Consider the following 25,312-nt stretch of genomic DNA (forward strand, 5'->3'; position numbering starts at 1 on the left):
CTGCAATATACCAGAATAACAGGGGCCATTGGAACCCCCTTAGTGACTTGTCTATTTAATTGGGGTTCCCTCATTGATCTGCATATTTAGTTGGAGGAAAGGTTGAAGTGGATCCAAAAGACTATGACTCAATCTGTTTTTGTTCAGCTGTTTGTGGCTTTTCATTTTCTGTTGTGAAGAGCTGGTGATAAATAGGGATGTGTGATGCTTCAATGACATTCACCAGAATTGTTCTTTCCATAACTGCTTACACGAGCTCATGTGCTGTGTCCCATTCCATGTTTGTTCCCAGAGATTTATTTTAATAAGAGCCTTTAAGTAACTGCCATTCTTGCTAATCATAGCACATCTGCTCCTCCGAGTTCCCTGTTACAAGTAATTTAATGCTATTATTTTAGCCGGGATAGATCTGTGTCACCATCTGCCCTGGAAATCTTTTGATGGGCACTGGGAGGATGACTGGATTTTCCCTTATAATTAAAGTAGGTAGGCGTGATAAAAAAATAGATGTAACTCACCTCTAACATTCCCAAACTGGATTTGCAGTTTGATGAAACCTTTCCCCTCAGGATGTTTCAAGAAGGACACATTCTCTTGTCTCTTAACTTTGTGCTAGCTTTCTGTCTTTTTTTCCACCATGAAGGGTCAACAGGAGTGGCAGAGCCCAAGGTATGTATCTACCTGTAAGGTCTCAATTTGTAGGAAAGCTACCTTTGTCCTAGAACAGGGGTCAGCAAACTTCTCCAGCAGGGGGCCGGTCCACTGTCCCTCAGACCTTGTGGGGGGCCAGACTATATTTTGGAAAAATATATATGAACAAATTCCTATGCCCCACAAATAACCCAGAGATGCATTTTCAATAAAAGGACACATTCTACTCATGTCAAAACACCAGGCAGGCCCCACAAATAACCCAGAGGTGCATTTTCAATGAAAGGACACATTCTACTCATGTCAAAACACCAGACAGGCCCCACAAATAACCCAGAGGTGCATTTTCAATAAAAGGACACATTCTACTCATGTAAAAACACCAGGCAGGCCCCACAAATAACCCAGAGATGCATTTTCAATAAAAGGACACATTCGACTCATGTCAAAACACCAGGCATGCCCCACAAATAACCCAGAGATGCATTTTCAATAAAAGGACACATTCTATTCATGTAAAAACACCAGGCAGGCCCCACAAATAACCCAGAGATGCATTTTCAATAAAAGGACACATTCGACTCATGTCAAAACACCAGGCAGGCCCCACAAATAACCCAGAGATGCATTTTCAATAAAAGGACACATTCTATTCATGTAAAAACATGCTGATTCCTGGACTGTTCGCGGGCTGGATTTAGAAGGTGATTGAGCCGCATCCGGCCCCCGGGCCTTAGTTTGGGGACCCCTGTCCTAGAAGCAAGAGAGGGCAGTCCACATACAGACCATGTCTCCCTCTAGATGGGGCAACATCTGATGGCAGCAGCTAAGGATCTCAGGACTCAGGGCACCAAAGTTATGGATTATGGTGAATTTTAGGGAGCAACTTGACATAACATGAGAGAACCATGATTAGGGTTCTTATGGTGGTGGTGGTGGTGGTGTTTTAAATTGATAGTAGCTGGTGGAATCATAGATCACAGTACTGAAAGGGGTGTGACTTGATAATTTTCCATGAAACATTTTTCCAATTAAAAGCAAGCCCCCAGCACTATGTGCTCCATGGAATTAAACTTACAGATACTATGCAGATATGTGTAATTTCACTCTATTGGGGCAAGTTGGTATTTAGAAAATGGAACAGAGGGGGAGAGTTTAATTAACCTCCCCCAGCTGTACAGTCACTATCTGAATGAATGCTTTAAAAAAGAAATATCCACTCATCTGGGACTCCAGGTGGGTGGCTGTTGCCGCATGGCGCAGCTGCGTTGGGTCCATGGAAGTCACCATCTTCAGTCAGGCCCGCAGGTGAGGGCAGGCAGTGCCCACTCAGCCAATCTGAGGCGGGGGCATACGAGCAGCCCATCCCCAGCCTATTTAAGGGTCTGTTACCCTGGTATTATCCGAGTAGGGGCCCACTTGGAGGGAAGCGGGCCCATTGCCTATAGACTTTGCTGTGGTTTATTCGGTCACCGTATTCAGAGCCAGGGAGGAAATTTCTCCTGCAAGCAAATTGGCCGACTTGAGGGTTTTCACCTACCTCATAGCACCCATCACAACTGGGGTGGATAAGGCACTGGGGTGGATCCTTAGTCACAAGGGTACCCTGTTGGAGGGGTCCAGGAGGGTTGACTGTCTGGGAGTCCCAACAGCAGCCTGAGCAGGGTCGTGGCATCCAATCCATGTTGGAGATGACTCCTCAGCACAGGTTTGATCCCACTAGGTTCTTATCAGGTAGCAGGTGGGCTGCCAGATCCCAGACAAGTGCCCAATGCCTTAGCCAAACCTACTCTTTCCTGTAACCAATAAAGTTGTGGCCCAATTCAACCAAACACCCGTCTCCTGTGTCTCCCTTCACCTGACACAGCCATTATGTGCCTGTGCTGGCCAAACCCTGGGAGACAGGAGATCACCAATATCTCAGGTAGTTTCTCCCTTATTCAGCCACCCCTTTGGCACCTGAGATTTCACGAGGCAGCACTTTGTAGCCTATCTTTGCAACCCTAAGAGCTAGAAATTTGCATTCTTAAGGAAAATAGCTTCAGAAATCAGAATTCCCAGAGCTCTTTAACAATCAATCCTTCTCAGGGTACTCTGGAAACGCTAACTTTCTGAGGGCAATAGGGATCTCCTGACCCCATCCCCCCCCCAAAAGGTCCCACCACTTTTGCAGGACATGAATGGTCATTTTAAAATGTGGAGAAGCAATACTCAACCTCACTCTAATTTACACACATTTACCTAGAAAGAAAAAACAAATAAACCCAGATCCTCGCCCCAAGGAGCTTACAATGTTGGCAATGGAAAGAGAACAGAGATGGTCAGAAGTAGGACTAACAATGGATGGGTGTGAACAAATACAGTTATGTATAACTAAATGCTTGTTGCAGGTGGGGATGAAGATGGGGGCAGTCAGGGAGGCGCAGCTAAACCGAGAGGTCTGCCTTGGTGATAAGGCTGACTAAACAGCTCTGAAGATCTTGATTTACCACTGTGCTACCTGATGGCCCGGTCTTGATTGATTCAGCAAGGGGCAATGTTGAATCTGCTTACCCTGTTTTATTTTGTAATTTCAGAAAAAGAGCCGAGAAGAGACATGTGGTGAAGGCAGTGGTGTAGAGATTTTGGAAAACAGACCATATACAGATGGTCCAGGTGGCAATGGGCAGTATACCCACAAAGTATACCATATTGGTATGCATATCCCCAGTTGGTTTCGGTCTATACTGCCAAAGGCAGCTTTAAGAGTTGAGGAGGAGTCATGGAATGCGTATCCTTATACAAGGACAAGGTACTACCTCTTATAAGAGCTTTTCATTTCTGTAGTTCACTTAACAGTTGACATTGGTTTGTATTCACAACAGCTCTATGTGGTAGATAGGCCACCAAAAGTCCCATTTTGTAAAATGGAGATATGAAGATAACAGGTAAAATAAACACCCTCCTTGTTGTTGTTTTAATTACCGTAACCTTCCCCACACATGGATCCAAGGGCATGTCCATGTGTTGATATTTTGCTCATGCTAAAGGAGTTGTCTTACTTTGCCACAGGTAGCAGTGGTGCCTGACAATGAGGGGAGAACTTCAATTTTTGCATTTTAATAGAAATTATCTAATTTTCACTTCTCAAACCATTGTGTGATCCAAAACTCAATTGATCTTCAAAATTCTCACTTCTATGTATTTTGTAGTGCAGTTCTCCACCAAATATTATGTACAAAATGCTCTTTTTGGGAAAGGTGTGCACAAAAGTATATACATTAATTAAAGTAGTATATTGTCTAATATAAAGTAGGTTATTACTATACTGTAATATAAAGCCTTATATTAGGGTAAATTGCTTGCAAAAATGTATATATTAGTCAAAACTTCAGAAATTTGTATACTAAAATAAATTCCCTCTAAAATGCTGATGAAATTTGAGGATTTCGTTTGAAAATACAAATTAATTCAAAATTGCTAGGAAATGTGGAGAACTGAATTTCATAGCTGCCAAGTTTTCCCTTTTCTCGCGAGGAAGCCTATTCAGCATAAGGGAAAATCCCTTTAAAAAAGGGATAACTTGGCAGCTATGCTGAATTTAACATTGGGGAGTGAGGGAAGAAGCCTGGGAAAAAATGAGAAACTGAGAGAAACCAACCCCTAGTGGTGCCTTTGCATGCCATCTCTTGAACCAGCATAGTTAATTATTTATTTTTAGGTATTTTTAGTTTAGTATTTTTAGGGATGGTATTCAGTACTAGTCATACACAGAATTAAACTCACTGAATGGACATGACTAACTTAGGTTCATTCACTTCAGTGGACCTACTCTGAGTAGGGCTGAGTTGCATGCAACCCAAGATGAGTGAGAGGCAACATGACATACAGTAAAATATTCAGCGGATAGAGAAAAGTTTTTATCCCTCTCCCATAACATTAGAACTCATAGACATCAAATGAAGCTGAATGTTTGGAAGATTCCAGACAGACACAACAAAGTACACAGCTCCAACTTGTAGTTACAGGTAGGTAGCCGTGTTGGTCTGAGTCGAAGCAAAATAAAAAAATTCCTTCAGTAGCACCTTAAAGACCAACTAAGTTTATATTTTGGTATGAGCTTTCGTGTGCATGCACACTTCTTCAGATACACACCTTAAAGACCAACTAAGTTTATATCTAAGTTTATATCAACTAAGTTTATAAGTGTATCTGAAGAAGTGTGCATGCACACGAAAGCTCATACCAAAATATAAACTTAGTTGGTCTTTAAGGTGCTACTGAAGGAATTTTTTTATTTAGCTCCAACTTGGATGATCTTTAAAAGAGAATTAGTCAGATCCATGGAGGCTAAGGCTATAATGATCTGCCTCCACTGACAGAGACAATATGCCTAGAAGGTCCACTGGACGGATCCAACACTCTCATCTTACGTTTTTGTTTTAACTATTTATAACCTTCAAAAGACAGGTTCTAAATACTTCAAGCAACTAACAAAATTGTGGTTCAGGAGAAGGCATGCAAAGGCACTGCTGCTTGTGGCAAATTTAGGTGACTCGTTTGCAACTTCTTTTGACAGCTCTCATGCCCTTTAGCGGTGGGCCACCTCCTCTTCCAGAAGAGGAAACAGTCGTGTCTGACTGACTGTTTTTTGCCAAGTTAGCAAACGCTGGATGTTCATCTTATGGAAACTAAGGTGCTAATGAAATCTGTGCTACGCTATAAGTCATTGAGGCTCCCCCCACCCTCTTCTGGAGGAGAAGCACCTGTATTTATGTGGGTGTTCAAATTATTTTTTGAAGCACTTTGGTGTGAAGAAGCGTTAGGTTAAGCTTCCCTGATGCTATTTCTTTCTCAGGTATACGTGCCCATTTGTGGAGAAATTCTCCATTGATATTGAAACCTATTACATATCTGACTCAGGAGAGCAAGCCAACGTCTTCAACCTTTCCACTGCAGAGAAAAGGCAGACCATTCTTGGTGAGTATTTTCTTCCCACTCCCAATCTTTCATTCTGCCTAACAGTTGCTTGTGTGTGCATGTAAACAACTATAGTGTTATTATAGGTTTGAAGATGACTATCTCCTCTTCTTTTCCAGACTCAACATACCCAACTCCCTCAACCATTCCTCATAAGACTTGCTTTTCAGACCCTTTATCATCTTGGTTGCCCTCCTCTGCACACATTCCAGCTTGTCAATATTCTTCTTAAATTGTGGCTTCCAGAACTGGACACAGGACTCCAGGTGTGGTCTGAGCAAGGCAGAATAGGGCGGGAGTATTACTTCCCTTGAATGGGATGCTGGAATTCTGTTGATGCAGCCTGGAATAGCATTAGCTTTTTTTGCTGCTGCATCACACTCTTGACTCATGTTAAGTGTGTGATCTACTAAGACCCCTGGATCCTTTTCACATGTACTACTGATAAGCCAGCTGTTTTATATTTGTGCAGCTGATTCTTCCAGACTAAGTGACCTTAATTTTGTCCCTATTGAAATACATTTTGTTAGTGTGGGCCCAGTTCTCCAATCTATTAAGGAGAAGGCCATCTTGAATTCTGTCTTCTGGGGCATTAGCTACCCCTCCCAGTTTGGTGTCATCTGCAAATTTGATGAGCATCCCCTCAATTCCTTCATATAAGTTGTTTATTTATTTATTTTTAAAAAATGAACAGCAATGGGCCTAGGATGGAATCCTGCAGTTTTTATGTGTTTGTCTCATGAAGTTCTATTTTGTTATTTGGATTATATTGATAAAATTCAAAAGAATACTTTCAAAAAATGTGTTTATTAGGATAAATAGCATTAAAATGCTGAATAATTTGGATTGGTGAGGAGTGTTCGGGAGGGCCAGGGAGAGAGGTCAGGGAACTGCATTCATCCCCTAAAGCCTGAGGTTCCTCATTCCTAGAATGAGCAATTGTTTAACTCAGTGCAGGGCATATTATAGTGCCAATGTGCATGGTGCTTTAGCATATGCAAAAAGCAGGCTGCTGCCCCGAGGGGCATACACATCAAATTCTACAGATCTTAATTAGTTTTAGCTGCAGTCTCTGCCATGCCAAGACTTGCTGGCTGAGGCAGAGAGGAAGCGCAGGGTCTGGTGATGTCAGTGAACTGCTTTGACTTGTCCAGTGTCAATATTTGGGAGGGCTGGTGCTTTTGTTTGGAGACGTGTAAATCCTCCTGGCACCCCTGAACTGTATCTCAATCCTTAAAGCATTTCTGCACATAATCAGGCAAAAGCTTGCCCTGGGGGATAGTGTTTTAACAGCCAGTACTCACCCAAATATCATTCCCTCTGTTTCCAAAGTTCTGACGTGAGTGTGGAGCCTCACCATCCACACAGAAGCAGGCTTCAGGGAAGCCCAAGATTATGGCAAAGGCGAGTCTCTGGAGCCAACTTATTGACTGCATCTCATTGCAAAGAACATGATTAGCACTAGTGTAGCAATAACACCTCAGTCATCCATGCACAGTTGATGGTGATGGATGTGTCATTTGGAACCCACAGAACAGTTAATTCTCTGAGAAAATTAACTGAAATGCTGAGGTGTTTTTCAACCTGAATTTTAAATGTACCCCTGAGACCCCAGTTTCTGCATAAAGGTTTATTTAAGAGAATAGTTAATTAGTTCTACTACATTTGTATGAAACCTCTTCCCTTTGCTTAAGTGTTTGTTAAATAACTCTCAAGGCTTAAAAAGGCAGAAAATGTGAGCTGCAGGAAGACTGTGGTGGAACATTAGCAAACCAAACAGTGTGTCTGCACTGTTTGTGGGGCTGCCAGCTGCTTTGTGTCTAATGCAGAAAATTTAAATGCTCCCCTTCCTTCTGTTAAATCAGGCATGAGGGAACCTGTTGAACTTCAGCCCCATCCTCCCTGACCATTGGCTGTGACAGCTGGGACTGATGGGAATTGGAGTCTAGCAATAGCTGAAGGACCAAGTGTTCTCCACACCTACAATAAATAATAAGGTCATAACCACACTGTACATTTAAGGTACTCTTATACCACATTGACAGTCATTACTTCCCACAAAGAAGCAGTTCCCAAGCTGTTCTATACAACCTTCACAAACCTGATGCCTTCCCAGATGTTTTGAACTACAGCTCCCAGCAGCCCCAACCAGCATGCTCAAAGGTCAGGAACAACATCTGGAGAGCACCAAGTTGGAGACAGCTGATGTAGCCAATACTACAGTAGATGGATCAATAGTCTGACTAAGGCAGTTTCTGATTTTTCTAAATCCTCAATTTCAACCTGCTGTTAATTTCCTACAAGTCCTGACCTATATGAATGATTCTTGGAGCACATGAGCAAACAACATGTTGTTTTTGGTCTGTTTGACCTTCATACTGTAGAAACTTGTGGAACTCCAGATTAAATCATCTGTGTTCTACAACCACATTAGAAAATGGTCAATTGATATTGATGTAGCCAATTTGTTAGTTCTATGATTTAAACCTCTGAGAAATAGCATTTTTCAGAAGAGATGTTGTGGTCAAATCTTACAGAGAATTCTCTGATTGCCTGCTTCACACACACACACACACACACACACACATATACAGTATCTGGAATAAAGTTTCTCGTTGAGACTTCTTCAGAGAAAGGAAATGCCAGCCTCTGACTCACTTGTGTAAAGTGTTTAAATACCAGTTGTTTCAGTCTAAACAGTTATCAAAGCAAAACAAAGCTTTGATGAAATTATGTTTATGCTCTTTAATGTTTTTGTTTAAACTACTTTTTCTGGACTTAGATCCCATTGATATTGTTAAAGATCCCATCCCTCCACACGAATACAAATCAGAAGAAGATCCAAAGCTATATAAATCAGTGAAGACGACAAGGGGTCCCCTGTCAGAAGACTGGATCAAAGAGCACAAGAACAACCCTGGGAGATACCCTATGATGTGTGCCTACAAACTGTGCAAGGTGGAATTCAGATATTGGGGGATGCAGTCTAAAATTGAGCGCTTCATTCATGACGTTGGTAAGTTTTTATCTCCTTGAGCTCTGCTCAGTATATTTGCTCCTGGCTCAGCCGGCATTATGGAAGAATATTGAAAAGCTGCCTGGGGCTGATGAGAATTGAACTCAATTTGGAGGGCCACAGGGTTCATTGTCCCTGGGCTCACCCATAGACCACACCTTCCTACTAAAGACTGGTGTTAGGAGGGTGCTGGCAGGGCTTGGCCCCAGAGCCAGACGAGAGCTAAGCCCAAGAACAAAGTTCCAGTTAAATCTGCATGAAACTGGTTCAGGGCATGATCTGAAGGCACATGACATGGCAGCCTTGTGGAAACTAAGTAGTTCTGCGTCTGGTCAGTGCTTGGATGGGAGAATGCAAGGACTGGCCAAAGACATTTTGCTGCCTGAGGTTAAAGATAAGTTGAAACACACACCCATTCCACATACAGCCAGGCTAGCAATTTAACTTTATTTCAACATTGGTGATGAGACACCTTTGTCCACCACACCTGAGGGCAGCAGCTAGCTTACACATACAAGGCAGGTTCTGGCTTCCAACACATTTCCACTGCCCCATACACCCCAGCATCCAGCACTGGGAGTGGCTGTCTCACTCTGCCTAATGGTAGGGCCAGCCCTGGAGACTGCATTGCAACTTTATGTCCTCAAGTACATCAGAGAGTCCTTGCAGAACCCCAGGGAAAGAAAGCCAAGGTTCCAGGCCATATGTTGAGCAGAGGTCTAGCTTACCAGAATGTTATGGAGGCATTTAAGATTTATTAAGAAAAACATAAACCTTCCTAAGTCCAGAATTCCAGGAGGGGAGATCTGGGTATGTACAGAAATCAGCATCCAAGTGTAGCACTGAAGCTTTTGTTGACCGACAGTTGAAATGTGGTGATGCCCCTGAATGGGTGTTCTTATTAGCTAGATCAGTGGCCTGCTGGAAATTTTTGTGTCTCCCCATCCCCAACCCCTAGGCTTGCGGAAGGTGATGGTTCGGGCCCACAGGCAAGCTTGGTGCTGGCAGGATGAATGGTACGGGCTTACCATTGAGGACATCCGGCAGCTGGAAAAGGAGGCACAACTGATGCTGGCACAGAAGATGGCCCAGTTCAGCTGCAACGAGAATGAGCTGGAGCAGCACCTTCCCAAAGACCCTCTGGATGAGAATGATACGGAAACAAAGGCCATATCTCCATCCACCGAGGCGGTGGACACAGCTAGCAATATCGGTGAAGCCTTGCCAGGGAGAGTGCTGACTAAGCAGTGGTCGACGTCTTCCAAGTCCTCTTCAAAAAGAGGAGGTGAGTCACACCCACCTGGTTAGTTTCAAAAGGAACACAGAGTATGTAGCTAACAACTTCTGAAGGTTGACGTACAGAGTCATAGAGTTTGGTTATATTGTACATAAAGCTGAAAGGGTGATGGAGTTCAGTGCCACAGCACCTGCTTGTGTGTTGTGTTGTGGTGGGTGGGGTGCTAGAAGCTGTCACTCTCCAGCCTCTATACACCACCAAAATGAGCCAAGGGCCACCACCGGCTAGTTCCCTCTCTGCAAGGTGTTAATGGCTGGTTTCCTCCTAGAGGAAGCATTATAGAATCGTCCTGCTTATTACAGTTCCTTCCCTCCAAATCCCTCTGCATTGATTTGTATGTTCATTTCCCCATAGTGTGTGCTTTTTTGTGAAGCTTGATTGGTTGGAGAACTTCATCAAAAAATTCAGATAAGTGCAAATTATGAAGAATGGCTGTGTTTCAGTTTTCATATTGTTTGGAAAGTACAGATTTGATAAATTTGGTTTTAAATGAAAACTGAATCAGTTTCTCCCCGTCACTAATTGCTAGCCACTCACCCCCTCAAACTACACAGAGTTTGTTGGGAAGAAATTGACTACCAACCCCGTTTTTCTTCAGTGGAGATATGCTTTGTATAGTGACCCTGGAAGAGATAGAATTTTATCCCACAATTCCAAGATCCAAGCCCAGCTCTGAAACCACTAGGCCTTGCTTTCTAAAGTACACCTGCTTCTGAGGACCCAGATAGGCCACTTGCATTAACCAAGTCTGGGTTTATCGCAACCCAAAACGAACATTCTTGCAATCCTGATGTGCTCTTCAAACAGTGAATGGAATAAGTTTTCATGTGGACATGTCACAGGAATAGCCCTCGTAGAGCATAGCAGTCATTCCTTAGAGAGTTTCCTTTTAGTTTGGTAGAAGCTGATTCTATTTTGAAGAAATGTTATACTCCCCGACTGGCATCAGTATGAATTCTTTATAGGTTTACAACCTAGAGGTGTTTCGTTCCTTTAAAAAGCTACGGGCCAAGAAAATGTTCCAGCGGGTTCAGGTTCCCTTCTTTGTTGGTGTTCTTTTCCAGCCATCCTTCATTGTGAGACAGTAGTGGATTTGGGTCGTCCCCCTAGATATGGACTGTATAATAGAGCTAGCATGGTCTATAGTGTACGGTTGGTTCTTTTGCCTGTCTGCTAAAGATCTGGTCAAACAAATCTTTTAAACACTGCAAAAAAACACAAACTGTATGAAGAAGGCGTATAACAGGGTGAGTGTCCAGACTGTGGACAATCATGGCACTGAATCAGGGGTGGGGAACCTGTGGCCCTCCAGGTGCCATTGGTCTCATTAGTTCTCATTAGTCACAGATCAGAATGCAGGGGGAAAATAATTCAGGAAGAATTTAAGGCTGATCCTATAAAATCTGCAATTTCTGAAACAATATACAAACTGAAAAACACCTATCCTTCAAAATTCCCCAAACAATGTTAAAAAAAGTCATATGTTAGAGGACAGTTGTGCATGAAAATGAAGATATTATTTGAAATAGCATTCAAAAATGCATTATTTTGGGGGGAATTGCTTTCAAAAACATATCCATTAGTCATACAAAAATGCATTTAAAATGCATATAAAATGTGTTTATTAGGAGGATTTTGCACTAAAATGCTGAGGAATTTTTATGAGGAATTTTAAAAAAAATCAAATTACAGTATAGAGAACTGGATTTGAGACTTCAAAAATGAGACACCGCGAAAACCAAAATGTACAGATCCTTAGTCACAGCCACCATGGCCAATGGTGAGGGATGGTAACCTAACATTATCTGGAGAGTCACAAGTGTCTCATACTTGCTCTATATCCATCACTTTTTGAAACCACCACTCTTTTCTGTGATATGAGAGATAATGGGGAATGCCTATTCCAAGATGTGATGACCATAAAACTAAAATATACTTCTTATCACAAAGGACATTAGAGGAGACCTGCTGGATCAGGCCAAGGGCCCATCTAGTCCAATTCTCTGTTCTCACAGTGACCAGCCAGGTGCCCATGGGAAGACTGAATGCAAGCAGAAACAGAGGACAACAGCTCTCAGCTTTCTTTAGAACTGCTGCGTGCAAATGTATGCAGATTTAATCAATTAATTGATCAACCTACTAATATGATTCATCAGCTAAGATTTCTTTAATTGGGTGGCAGCCCTAATAGCTTCATGGCATCAGGGTTTTGTCAGGGCACATTCTCTATCTGGCAGGAGGAGCAGGGTTGTACAGTGGAAAGTGTGGGTGGTGGGTGGGTGGGAGCAATAGAAATGCTTAGCGATTTACCAGGCATGGAAACTTCTGCTGTGGCACGACTGCCTCGGGCGATGTGCTTTTCCTGGACATGTGCTTGTCTAATGTGAAATGTTAGACATAAAACAAGCGACACTCATTATTGCTTGGATCCTTTAATCCCCTGTTTTGGAGCTCTTTGGAATGCAGTGACCATAGCAAAGCTACCGCGCCATGTTTATACATTAAGGTGTTTCCACTATCAACACCCCCCCCCAAAAAAATTTCTCTCCAAGGATCATAAATTAATGAAACAGAGCTCAAACTGTGTAGCAAACCTGGTCTCACACGGGAGCATTTCTGAGCTCACTGGAGGGGCAGAAAGAGACAATTTAAAGATGAGATAGGATCCTGAGTCAACCGGAGCCTTCTCCCATTCCAATGTGTGATTGGAATGAATCACCCCTTAGAGAATACCGTGCTAATCTACAGTGGATTTGTGGGACAAATTTTCCTCCACTGCCTCATCATATCACCCTCATTTGGAACAAAGAGCTGCTGTTTTGCTCTTAGGATGCTTCTCTGTGCTCTGTTCTAGAATGGGGGGCGGGGGGAGGAGTTATTTGTTCTGTTCCACTTTTTAAATCAGTTTTAGGTTAGTGCTCCTGATCCACAGATCATTGTGCACCACAGAGGACTGCAATTGCACACAAGGGCCGCTGCACACTCATCTGTGATGCTGGGTGGGGTGGGAAGCATTTTTGAGAAGCACCTAGCGGTTGGTCACTTTCCACAACTACATGCATGCAGAAAGCTGGATGTTCACTACAGGACTGTCCTGCCAACCCACTCCTGGAAAGGCCCAGTGATCCTCCACCTGACTCTTGGCAGAGCTAAGCCATGAGCATATCCAGCTCACCCCTCTGCATCAAAGCCTTGTTGTTAGCCAGGCGCCCCCATTAGACTGGATCCGGCTAGTGAGAGAAGCGAATTGCAGAGAGTCAGGTTAGAGAAGCACATCGTGGGAGGCTTTTTAATCTCCTCCTCAGCATTTTAAGGAGATGGCCACACATTTGCATGCATGACCACCAAGGGAGCTGCTCCTCAAGTTTCCTGCTGATGCAGATGAGATGAAAGCGGCTTCTTTTGTCTCCTGCATGAGGGCTCGATCAGTCTTCTGCTGTGTAAGTGAGACCCCTGGTGTAAGCGGGGACCCTTGTCGCACGCACGCCTGTATTATTATCTGTTCTATTTTTAGCAGCTGTTATGCGAGGGCCTTTGACGTCAGTCCAGTGTGGTTTAGCTGTGTGCTGTCAATCACTTGGCTCCCTTATTCCTAAAGGAATGGGGTGGAATAGTCAGGGGTGACAGAGTGAATGCTGAAGCCATAATTAGCTACGCAACTGATCCGGGGGCGGTGGCGAGGGTGTGTGTGTTACAGCAGTGACCTTTCTACATGACAATTAATAAAAGTAGAATCCAAAGCCATTGCCCGGCACGTGTGGCTACCTTCTGGTGGTACAATAATAAATGGGATTTTCTTGCTGGTATGTCATTTAACACGAGCCACTACATGTCTTCTGGGTGGCTCCATGTGAATTTAATAAGCTAAAAGCTATTTGGCTGCCTTTATTAGATTATATGTGGTTGTAGCATTTAGTGTGGATTCTCTGGTGTCTATTACCCAGCAGTGCCAACCTTCACTAAGCGGGGATAAAGGAAAAGGGGAACAAAACCCGGGTTTCCTCAGGGGAGTGCTGAGGTCAGATAAGGGCTCTGGCGAAATGTCCAGCACCACAATAGCGCTTCCATCCTTGCCTGAGGAGAGCAAAAAACACTCCATGGTGGCCAGTGAGCACTTTTCATGGGTGGCACAAACCGCACAGCAACCCCCGCAGAGGTCACTTTAAGTTGCACATGCCTGTTCATCTCTTTTGCATCTCACTGTGTGGAGAAACCACCTTGCCTTTTGCCACTAAAATGTGGTGGTGCAAAGAGAGGGTTCTTCACCTGGTTGCAGGCCACTACCAATAAACAGCTTGGTTCATAGAGGCAACTGCCACAAAAAGCCATAAAATACGGCCTCAATCAAGACTCAACAGCTGGAGTTTAAAGTGTGAATACCTTGACATGTGGTCTAACATCAGTCCCAGCATTGCCCTTTCCCTTCTCTCCTTCTGTCTTTTTATTTTTCAATATTCAGTGTGAGGAAGAGTCCTTGTGACTCAAAAGCTTGCAGATACCACTGTGAATGTCTGCTTTCCTGATAAAAGCTATTTCTTTTGCGGTCCTTGTGATTTTTGAGGAAAAGACCATGTGTTTTCAGGCAGCTTCCTTTTTTAAATTGCCAACCCGTAAAACAGAAATTATTTTACACATCCTTCCGATGCTTATAAATAGCTGCTCTTTGAAAACAGCATCACTGATTGCACAAATCCATTCTGTTTCTCCTAGCAAGCCCCTCGCGCCATAGCATATCGGAGTGGAGAATGCAGAGCATTGCAAGAGATTCAGACGAGGGCTCCGATGACGAGTTCTTCGATGCACACGGTAGGTGGAGCATAGAAAGAGCAGCTGCTAAGCTGTGTTAACGGGTGTATGAGTACCATGATGTATATGTGGAGCCATTTGCATGAGAAAGAAGCTGTCTTCTCTCCAATGAAGCTGTGTCACTTCAGCATCGCTCCAGGTGGAAGGCCTGGACTTTCCACACTCCACCCTTTCTATGTTATTGTGGACACTTTTCAAGTTCATCGAGATGCAACTTTTGAGTTTAGACATGCATTTGTTTACTAGCTGAAGTGACCCACTCATCCGCGCCCACCCTCCCCACCCCTGGTGGTAAAAATATAGTAAAAAAAATTTTTAGTCAGTAACAATTTGCTGCCTGTTAATGGTGTCCCAAAGTCTGTTCCCTGGAGTAAGTTAATCTACCATACCTAATGATTTACCGTAGCTCTGACGTGCTTTCAGCCTATGAAACACTGTGTTTCCATGGGAGTGATAGTGTGGGGAAGAGAGGGAGGAGGGTATGCAGCAAGACAGACAGACAGACAGACAAGGTGTGGCTGTAATAAACAGCTTGTCTGCTTCAGTGTAACTTGATGTCACTTTGTTGTTGGCGGCGGCTTAGATAGATGGCAAGAAATATTACTTTTTAGGGATAGTGTTGTCCAGTATAGTCATTAGACTGTTCGGAGCAGGAAGGAGTGGATTCAGATCTCCTCAACTAGGTGGCCTTGGATCAACTGCTGCCTCTCCTCCTTAGCATCACTTTCTTTGTAAAAAGTGCCTGAAATAGTGGCTGCTGAACAATAATAGTTAAAAACTGTAAGACCCTGCCAGGAAGCTTGCTGTCTGAAATTGTCAGCCTAAGCATGCTTCTTAGAATTGTTCTAAGGATAAAAAAAGATAACTCCATAGATGCCCACTGAAGCTCTTTGGAACAATAAGGGCTGGATCTAGAAACATCAAAGAAGCATTTCAGTTAAACGTGTTGTAAATTTAAACAGGGAAAACAGGTAGAGAAAAATGGGACTCCTCGTTGCCATCTGATGGCACAATGTTATATCGCACATACAACGCATATAAATCACAATCTAGTTGAGTCCAAGGTACAAGTGTAAAAGTGTAAACCAAATGCAGTTCAATAAGTTGGGTTGTTATATAGCTTTCATATTTTGTTGATTCATATTGACTGAAGGGTTGTTGTTGTTTTACATTCTTTACCTGCTTTTGGGTGAAGGTTGTCTCCTTTACACATGTTTTCCCCAAGGGTACTTCCAAACCAGCCCCACAGCCACAAGATGCAATGATGGCAACCAGCTTAGCTAGCTTTAATAATGGAAATAAATTGTTTCTGGTGAATCAATTGCTAATTTGGATTCTCCATCTGAGAGAGACTCAGAGGATGGTGGCAAGGGAGAGAGCCTTTCAGTTGCGGCTCCTCCCCTTGTGAATGCTCTTCCCTTTGAGGTCTGCCTGGCATCTTACTTGGCATCTTTTCAACACCAGATAAAGACTTATATTTTTTCCAGGTTTTTGAAGACTAAGATGCTGATACTTGCATGCGACCAAAGCTTCTTGTAGCTGTTATGGAGGATGTTGTTGTTCTGTTTAATGCTATAAATGTATATATATATATATTTATGTTTTTAATGTGTTGTAAGTAGCTTGGAGACCTTCAGGTAACAAGCAACTAAAAGGTCTTACTATTGTTACTGTTCTTCTTGTTATTGTATTCAGAGACAGTTTGTCACTGAATACCAGATGCTGGAGTGCAACAGCAGGAGAATGCTGTTGCCTTCTTGTTCTCCTTCTGGTCTTTGCAGAAGCATTTGATGGGTCCTTGTGTGAAACAGGATGCCAGAATGCGTGCCCCTTTGTTTGAACCAATAGGACTTCTCTGGTGTTTTTCTGTTCACTGCTCTACAAGCACTACATTTGTCTTTGCCCTAAGATGTCCCTGGATGAAGTCCACCACTCCTTTATACTTGAGTATTGAGTTGGATTCTTGAGAACAGGGGAGTCTTGTTTTTGAGTTTCTGCCTTTCAGAACTTCTTGATCATGATACAGCAGGCACATCTCTTGAATTAGCAAAACTGAAGCAACAAGAGCCTCTTCAGAGTCTCTTCAGTGAAACCACATATCATTGCTCAATAGCATTCTCATGTCGAGACAACTGATTATCCTAATGTTTTGGACTCCCCCACACCCCAACCGTTTGGATAAATGTAGTTGTAATTTATATTTACAAGGGAACATACTATGCTCTAATTGGTCTGGAATACTTCCAGAATGTTCAGATAATCATAGGTTTACTATAGCATTATAGTGACACAGAGTAAAGTTCTTATTTCTGTTCTGTCAACTACTTTCTTCACTTGAAAATGCTTTACAGATTTTAACAGCCTGATCCCATGCATATTTACCTGGGACTAAGCCCTGCTGAATTCAGTGGAACTCCTCAGCAATTGTGCATGGGATTTTGCTTTTTTTAAAAAAATAAAAAATAAAAACCACCCCAGGTACTCTTGATAGGTACATTGAAGGAAGCTTTTCAGTTCTATACTAGAGGGAGAAGTGGCATCTCTCCTCTTTGTTGCAGTTCTCAGAAGCAGAGGGGCCCTGTTCTCAATGTAGTGGGCCATGTTTATTCCCATTTGAGGTGATTTGAGACTGAGATGTTGGAGGGATGTGAGTGACTTGCCTGTGACTGCCCAACATTGAATTGGCTCGGAAATAAGCCTCAGTATTTCTCCGAAAGTTGTGAAATAGCTTCATCAGCTTCATCTGCTTCCTAGCTAATGTAATGTTAGAATTAAGCTGGGAGGTGAACACTGAAAAATGCTCTCTCCCACCCAGCCTCCCTCTCTTTAACCCAGCTACCCACTCTTCCTCTAACCTCCCTCCCTGTGAAACCCACTTCCTGGCCAATGGCAGCAGCACCCCAGTCACAGGGAAAAGGAACAAGACACGTCTTGCTGAATATAGTTTTGTGGTTTAAAATCCAAACCAGAGAAGAATTCAGGGTTCCTAATGCAGATCTCTTCTTTGAGATGAGCATTACAAGCCGTGGAAGTACATGTAACATGCTGAAGGCTGTCTTGTGGCTTCCCACACCCTGGATAGAATAAGGCAGTCTTCTTGAACTTTGGTTCCCCCAGTTGTTGTTGGGTTACAACAACCATCATTTCCATCCAGCTTAGCCAATTGTCAGGGATGATTAAAATTTTAGCCCAACAACATCAGAGGACCCAAGGTTGAAGAACAAATCGTTTCCAGAGAGTGGTAGGGGATGCTTTATCCCATGTTGATGGCCATTTAGCTGATTCCCTGGTGACCCGTTGGAATATGGAGTTAACCAGGGCTATTGACTGTCTGGCTCCGAAGAGCCCTCTCCGATTGCATGGAGCCCGGACAGCCCCGTGGTTTCCCCCAGAGCTGAGGGTGATGAAACAATCGCTGAGACGGCTAGAGCGCCGGTGGCGGAAAACTCACTCTGAATCCGACCGGACATAGGCTAAAGCTCAACGTTGAGCCTACCAAGTGGCGATGGCGACAGCGAAGAAGACTTTCTTCACCGCCTCTATTGCATCTGCAGAAAATAGTAGCAGGAGACTCTTTCAGGTGGTTCACAAGCTAACGGAACCACCTTTACCATCGGGGCCTTGTAAAGACCCCAAGATCTCCTGCAATGATTTTGCAAAGTTTTTTAGCAGATAAAGTCGCTCAGATTCGGAAGGAGGTAGACACCACCGTGGGAGCAGGGCCGGGGCGGGAGAGTGCTGGAGCTCTGTCTGGTCGAGTTGCATGGAATCAATTTCAATCCGTTACCTCCGAGGATGTGGACAGGCTGCTTGGATGAGTGAAACCGACCACCTGTCCCATTGATCCTTGCCCATCCTGGCTAATAAAAGCGAGCCGGGAAGGGCTGGGTGATGGGCTCTGCGGGGTGGTAAATGCTTCCCTCTGCAAGAGAGTCTTCCTAGACCCACTGAAAGAGGCGGTCATTAAACCGCTTCTTAAAAAACATCTTTAGACCCAGCCAATATGGCCAACTATCGCCCAGGCTCAAATTTACCATTCTTGGACAAGGTGATTGAGTGGGTGGTTGCTGAACAACGCCAAGCATGCCTGGAGGATGCGGACCATTTGGATCCCTTCCAGAGGAGCCAGGCATAACTGCCCTATAAGGCATCTTAATGTAGATGTCTGTTTCTGAAGCTGAGTAAAGATGGGAGGGGGGTAGCCCCTTTACACCAGGAGGTCACATGCAAAATCCATTGTGTAGTGTTTCCGTGAACTTCTTGAAAGAAAGTGGGCACATAACAAATAATATCCTAGCCATATCCTAGCTGTTTTTATTAGAGGCATGAGGATTGCATTATCTTCTCACAAAAGGATCTTGATCTTGAGTGTGTGTGTGTGTATTCCAAGGCTTCTCACATGTTCTCAGTTGCTGGCAAAGTATGACAAACCAAATTATTAACACTGAATAACTGTTCCATAAAAATGCAAATAATGGGAGCAAGAACCCATTCAGTGATCATGGTAAGCAGCAGTGAGAGAGCTGTAATTAAGCCTTCCAAGCAACTGGGTTCAATATTTAGATAAAGTAGCAGGGACAAGCCTGGAATGTAAATTCACTCCTCTTTGTTCTTTACAGTTTTGACAAGGCATACTCCCCCCACCCTGTGCATGAGATGCACCAGGCAGTGGGACAAAAGCTTTGTTGGATTAATTGGTGCAATACTTTCATTAATTGCAGGTTAGAAATATGCATGTTGTTAATCATAGCCATGAGAAGAGTGATTGACACCAGTGTACTGATGTAGGCAAGTTTGATCATCTTTTCATTGAACCCTGTTCTGACTATTTAATGATTTATCTTTGGCATTATCCCAGAGAAAGAGTTATTTCCCCCAATGTAAAGTCTTCAGCAGTTGCTTGCATTTGTAATCTTTATTTTAGCTGGTTAATTAATTGGTAAACAGGAAGTTTTCAATTGTCTAGCTTCACTTTCAGCAGTCAATAGCCTTGTCGGAGGTGCAATCCATTTATTTATCTACCCTCCATGTGCACAGTTGCTATCAGGTATATTAAAAGGACAACAGGAACTTGGGGGTCTGCCTTAAACTAAGTCAGACTATTGGTTTATCTAGCTAAGTGTTGCCTAAAACCTCCTTCCCCAACCTAGTGCTCTTCAAATATTGTTGGACTGCAACTCCCATCCTCCTTGATTATTGGCGGCTGTGCTGGTAGGGCTGGTGGGAATTGGAGTCCAATAACATCTGGAGGGCACCACATTGAGGAAAGGCTGCTCTGATTAGCTGTTCCTCTTCAGGGTTTCAGATGTGGGGGGGGGCTCTCCCCACCTTACCCGGAGATGCCAGGGATTGAACCTGGGACCTTTGCATGCATTCCAAACCTGTTCCAGAAAGGCACAGTACCCTCCGTAAACTGGTAGGTAGGAGAGTCCCCGTAGAGACCAGTGCTTTATTTCTATACGCCCCATGCCACCCCCCATCTCACCACCGTTTGGGGCTCATCCATACTTCTACTGGTCTTGCTGCTTTCCCCTAGAAAAACCTGCTCATTACTGCTGAATTGGAGCAGGTTTTCTCTCTCTTTTTCTTTTCGATTTTCAGTTTTAAAATGCAGTAAAATGGCTACATACAAATTCAATAAAACAGAAGATACAGCACAAAGCAATACATAGTGTAACAATAGCAGTTCCAGAGCAGCTCAAAAAACCACTCCCAACATTGACCGTAGTTAAGATTCTGCTTTGTCAATACATGGTATAAAGAGATTGCTCTTAAATTCTCTGCTAACACCTGTTTGTGTTTGAAACTGATAAGGTTTTTTCCTGTGATTTATTTTTCAAAGCCTCTGATTCCCCTGCCTTATGGACTGCTGTGGATTTTCTTAGCATCAGCTCTCCATGTTTGCCCTTCTAGCCTCCAGCTGTTAAGAGCTGGCACAGTGTTAACAAAGAGCACATGACACCATATTCTGTGTCTGTATTTATGAACCTAATTGTTCTCTTCTCTCTCTTTAAAGAGGACTTGTCTGAGAATGAAGAGGTGTTCCCAAAAGAAATTACCAAATGGAGTTCAAACGATCTCATGGATAAGATCGAAACCCCAGAATGGGATGAAGTACCAGGTAATTTTTTTGTGTAGAATGGGATACAGCTGAGAGTATTGTACAGTTACTCCACTGAATGGCTGTACTCTTAGTTGAATAATAGAAGATGGATCCTTTAATAATGATAATAATTATTTTATTTATTTGTATCCCACCCATCTGACTGGGTTGCTCCTCTCACTCTGGGCGGCTTCCAAAAAACAAAACATTTCTCTAATTAAAACGTGTTAGCCATCTTAGCCAAGTCCAGTTATTTTTCAGCCATTCTTCTATAGTGAATGAGGCTGTTACCTTCCCAGGGTTTTTGGGGTGGTGGTGGAGTGGGACAGGTAGAAAACCAGAGTAAGCCTGTAGTGTAGTTGTGCAGTGTTGGGGCATGTCCATGCTTCCATTCATCCTGCACTTACTTAGAATTTGCACTGGAACAGTAGAACTGGTCCAAAAGCTTTTCATTTATATCCTGATACCGAAATGCAACATGTCCCCCGTTTTTTTTTTACCATCGTATCAGAACAAACGAAAGGCCACTTAAAACCCAAATAGAAATTAATTCCCCTTCTGATCCAATCTTTCTTTCTTTCTTTCTTTCTTTCTTTCTTTCTTTCTTTCTTTCTTTCTTTCTTTCTTTCTTTCTTTCTTTTTTTACTCCTGAACAGAGAAACACACACTTTCCCTTGTGTCTATTCTTTATTGGTTGTCAGGTCCATCCTCAGGAAGTGATAGTGGAACTCTCAGCTGATAAACACCTACAAATTATACATCTGGAAGTCAAATTTGCTCTGGCAGCTAAGAAGCTTCATTCCAGTTCTATTAATGCACTAATTTTAAATTTTTATGCTGTAAACTTTTGTGCTATAGACTTTTATGCTGTAGATTTTTATAGACATTTGATGTGTGATTTGCCACCTGTGTTTATTGTGAAGGTCTTTGGCTATATATATATATAAAAAATTGAATGATAAACACTTTTCCTTGTGGCACAATCTTTCTCCTCCACCCATTCTGTCTCCATCCACACCTTGAGTAAAATTCGCCAGTTTTCTCCAGAGCCCATTGCTGTGCACTTCTGGTTCCCTGCCCCATGCTGTTTTTTCTTAGGTGTCCCCTTTCTGTGCTCATACGGGCATTGTGATCAGCTAGGTATATGTGAGCGAAAGCAGTTTCCAGTGCCAATGTGCATTGGATGTGCAACCACAATGCAAGCATTGGGAATGATGGGGGGGATGTACAACCCCCTTCCTTCATCGCAGAGGCTGTCAGCGCCTCGTGCTACCGCCACCTCGAATGTTCCACATTATGGGCGGTCTTTCATTAATGGCAATTAATGTACAGTCTATTTTTCACTTGCGCTTGTTGCACCCCCCTTTGGGGGTTCCAGAAAGCATATTGTGTGCAAGTGCACAGGAACACAGCGGACTTTTAAAAAGCAACAGAAAAGGAGGGTATGTGTAGCTGCACTGTGGCGCAAGGGGACAGAGAAAGGGGTGGGGAAGAAGGAAGAAAAGTGGAACACTGCAATTGACAGGATAGTGCTCATTTTCAGGGATGCCTCCTTGAAAAGTGTGGAGGCATCTGCAATGCTAATCTGCAATGCAACAAGTTGAAAAAACATGGGATAAATGTGGATGGTCACTTAATAAGCCCCACCCCCAACCTGTCTTCTCGATCTAGGTAACAGTGGAAGATACTTCACAAGAAAAAGAGCTTTAAGAACCTTTGAAATTAACATCTCCTGTTACATCTGTTCATACATTTGGCCATTTTGTGACCTTGTTCTATGCAGATTTCCCAAAACGTAGAGTTGGGAGCAATCCTCACCATCTCTCTCTCCCCTTTTCCCATATCAGCAAACATCAGCAGAGTAGTGGCAGATACCCCTTCACATACTAAAGCTTGGGAAGTACTAGAATGTCTCATGGTCTGTGGAGGAAAGAACCCAAACTCATATGACCATAAATCTTTCCTTCCAGACGATCCATGTCTTGAATCAGCAGCAGAGTACCATGTTGGATCCAGCGTGGAAAGGCTAAGCATCATTGAGGTACAGTGTCTAAATAAATTCCCTTCTCCGGCTTATATTTTTTTAAAGGTACAGCTTTTATGTGTGTTCTATATCCACGTTTGTCCCTCTGAGCAGAAACACTCCATACCTACAGCTGTGATCTGGCAATAAAATCTGGAATCTACCTGAAGCCTGTGGCCAGATATGTCTCTTGATTTGATCTACCGTAACCACAGTGCAATTCACAGTTTTGCCTGGTTTCCCCTGCAAGGAAAAGAAACATTCTTTATCCTTTTTGTATCATATATCACTTGCAGTCTGCCTCTTGTTGGTGGTGGGGATCTATTAGGGAACACATTAAACCCTCAATCCTGCCCACCCCACCCCCACCCACCCCCGCACACATATACATTGCTGCATTACCATGGGGATGTGCTCCACATTCTTGAAGCTGCTGGTTCATGCCAATTTTATTAAAGAACTTTACAACATTATGCATAGGATGTAAATTTTTCCCGCCCTCAGAGTAGTAGCCACTGAGTACTGTGATCTCTGAGAATTTCAGACACTGGCCAGCCCTGCTTTGATGGAAAAGCACCAGAAACTGATGATAGTGGGCGTATGCACACTCTGGTTTACTCTGCATGCAGTGCACTCCCACCGCAGGTCTGGCAAGTGGTGTACGTACAGCGTTATCCACAATCTGTATCTATCCTGTTAGGAAATACTGTATTTTGATGCATTCCCCCCTTAAACCAGCTCCTGTCTAAATTGCTGGGAAAGAGAACGACCTAGCTGCTCTTTCAGCCAACAGTGTGTACACAGCCAGTCTCTTCATTGAAAACCTATTTCTTTACCCTGGGCAAGTTTAGAAGGAATTCTAGGGATCCACCAGCAATGAGAGGTAGTGCTGGATCCAGGGTGGATTCAATGAAAACCTCCAAATCCAGCAAGCTCAGAGCACAATCGGCTGCTTTCTTTTTCTGCCAGGGTAGTCCTGCAGGCTCCCCTTTGACAATGGGTTTTTGAAGCAAACCTCAGTGCAGAGCAGTTGTTGCCTCCTCTGTTCTTAAGGCCATTGACTTCCTAGGGGATGAAAACATACCAGCCTGATCATCTAATATTTAAAATTTAAACTTTATTGAATTTCATAATTAACTTGCAATGCTATTGCCCTTTTCGTCTTCCCTCCTGGCAATAACATTCTGTTGCATGAGAACGTCAGCTTTTATGGTGCGCTGATGCTTAATTATAAAGGAGAATAAATGTGCAGAATCACAGTGTACAATTAAGGCAGAGGGATACATCAAACAGAACATAAAAGCAATCAGGAATTGAAAGAGGTCCAGGAAATTCATGTTTTGTGTAACTGTTCCAGCTTATCCCTTTGTTTATATATCATCATCTCACATACTGCAAGTGCAGCCATTTAGAGTGTCCAAACATCTACTGTAGGTGCTGCTGGATTATTCCAGTAATAACAGGGGCTTTGACTATTTCAACTACCCTGCTTATCCATAATATTGTACAGTCTAAAAGTTTCTGGTCAATTGATAATTAATTGTTCTGGAGCAGGAAGCACTCAAAAGAAGAAGAAGAAGATGTGTTTATTGGGTTTTCAAAACAACAGCATGCAGACAAGGCTAACAATAAAGAAACAATGAATAATGATTGTGTGGGGCACATTATTGCAGTTATTATGCAGACATCATAATAAAATAGATTCCACAAAGGGACATTTGAGAAGCAAGAGTCACAGGGTGACAAGGTAGCCTCACCACATATGTCCCTGCGGGCCTAAGTAATGCTCTGTTTTTATTTATGAAGCATATTAAAAAATGGAAGCACCTTTGATCCTCAAAGCCATATCTGCCGTTATAAACTAGTCTTGTGTTTCTTGTTTTCTCTTTCAGGATGAGGTTGTGCCTCCACTAGTGCAGCCAAGCAAGATCCATGTCCTGCTCTTGGTGTTGCATGGAGGCAACATTTTGGATACAGGAAGTGGTGACCAGAGCTCTAAGCAAGGCGATGTCAACACCATAGCCACCGCCTTTGACACTGTCATTAGGGTCCATTACCCAGTGGCCCTTGGGCGCATAGCCATCAGATTGGTCCCTTGCCCAGCCATCTGCTCTGAAGCATTTTCACTTGTCTCTAAGTGAGTTACTGTTTAGTTTTCTAAAAGGGGCTGGGAAAGAGGAAGAGGGAGGGAGAACAAGGGTGGATCTATGCTGCACATTTTATACCAATTTCAGTAGTTATTCCTTCTTCCCAGGATATCCTGCTGAGAACTATGAATATGTGTGTTGGGCTAGACATCACGAACAGAATTTGCAGGATCTCACCTGGAATCACTAGAGGAAACTATGACTATTAAGCTTTAGAAAACTTGTCTTTTTTTGTTGTGTAGATGTACCCTTAGCTGCATCTGTGATTTGGAAGAGAGGCTTCCTCAGCCTGTGTCTGACTGTTCTGTCT

At 43.2% G+C, this 25,312-nt stretch overlaps 1 protein-coding gene across 15 annotated transcripts in view; it reads left to right on the forward strand.

The window, feature by feature from the left end:
• Window positions 1–25,312, forward strand: part of PITPNM2 (phosphatidylinositol transfer protein membrane associated 2) — a 213,112-nt gene that overhangs the window by 138,530 nt on the left and 49,270 nt on the right. For all 15 annotated transcript variants that reach the window (XM_035098032.3, XM_035098047.3, XM_035098045.3 and 12 more), the window contains 8 exons: window positions 3,228–3,442; window positions 5,489–5,610; window positions 8,393–8,626; window positions 9,585–9,911; window positions 14,634–14,729; window positions 20,746–20,850; window positions 22,803–22,873; window positions 24,748–24,992. In XM_035098032.3, coding sequence (XP_034953923.3) covers window positions 3,228–3,442; window positions 5,489–5,610; window positions 8,393–8,626; window positions 9,585–9,911; window positions 14,634–14,729; window positions 20,746–20,850; window positions 22,803–22,873; window positions 24,748–24,992 — 1,415 coding nt within the window. The remainder of the gene's footprint in view (window positions 1–3,227; window positions 3,443–5,488; window positions 5,611–8,392; window positions 8,627–9,584; window positions 9,912–14,633; window positions 14,730–20,745; window positions 20,851–22,802; window positions 22,874–24,747; window positions 24,993–25,312) is intronic.

Source organism: Zootoca vivipara, chromosome 16 (assembly GCF_965207765.1).
Source record: "Zootoca vivipara chromosome 16, rZooViv2.hap1.1, whole genome shotgun sequence".
Classification (NCBI taxonomy): domain Eukaryota; kingdom Metazoa; phylum Chordata; class Lepidosauria; order Squamata; family Lacertidae; genus Zootoca; species Zootoca vivipara.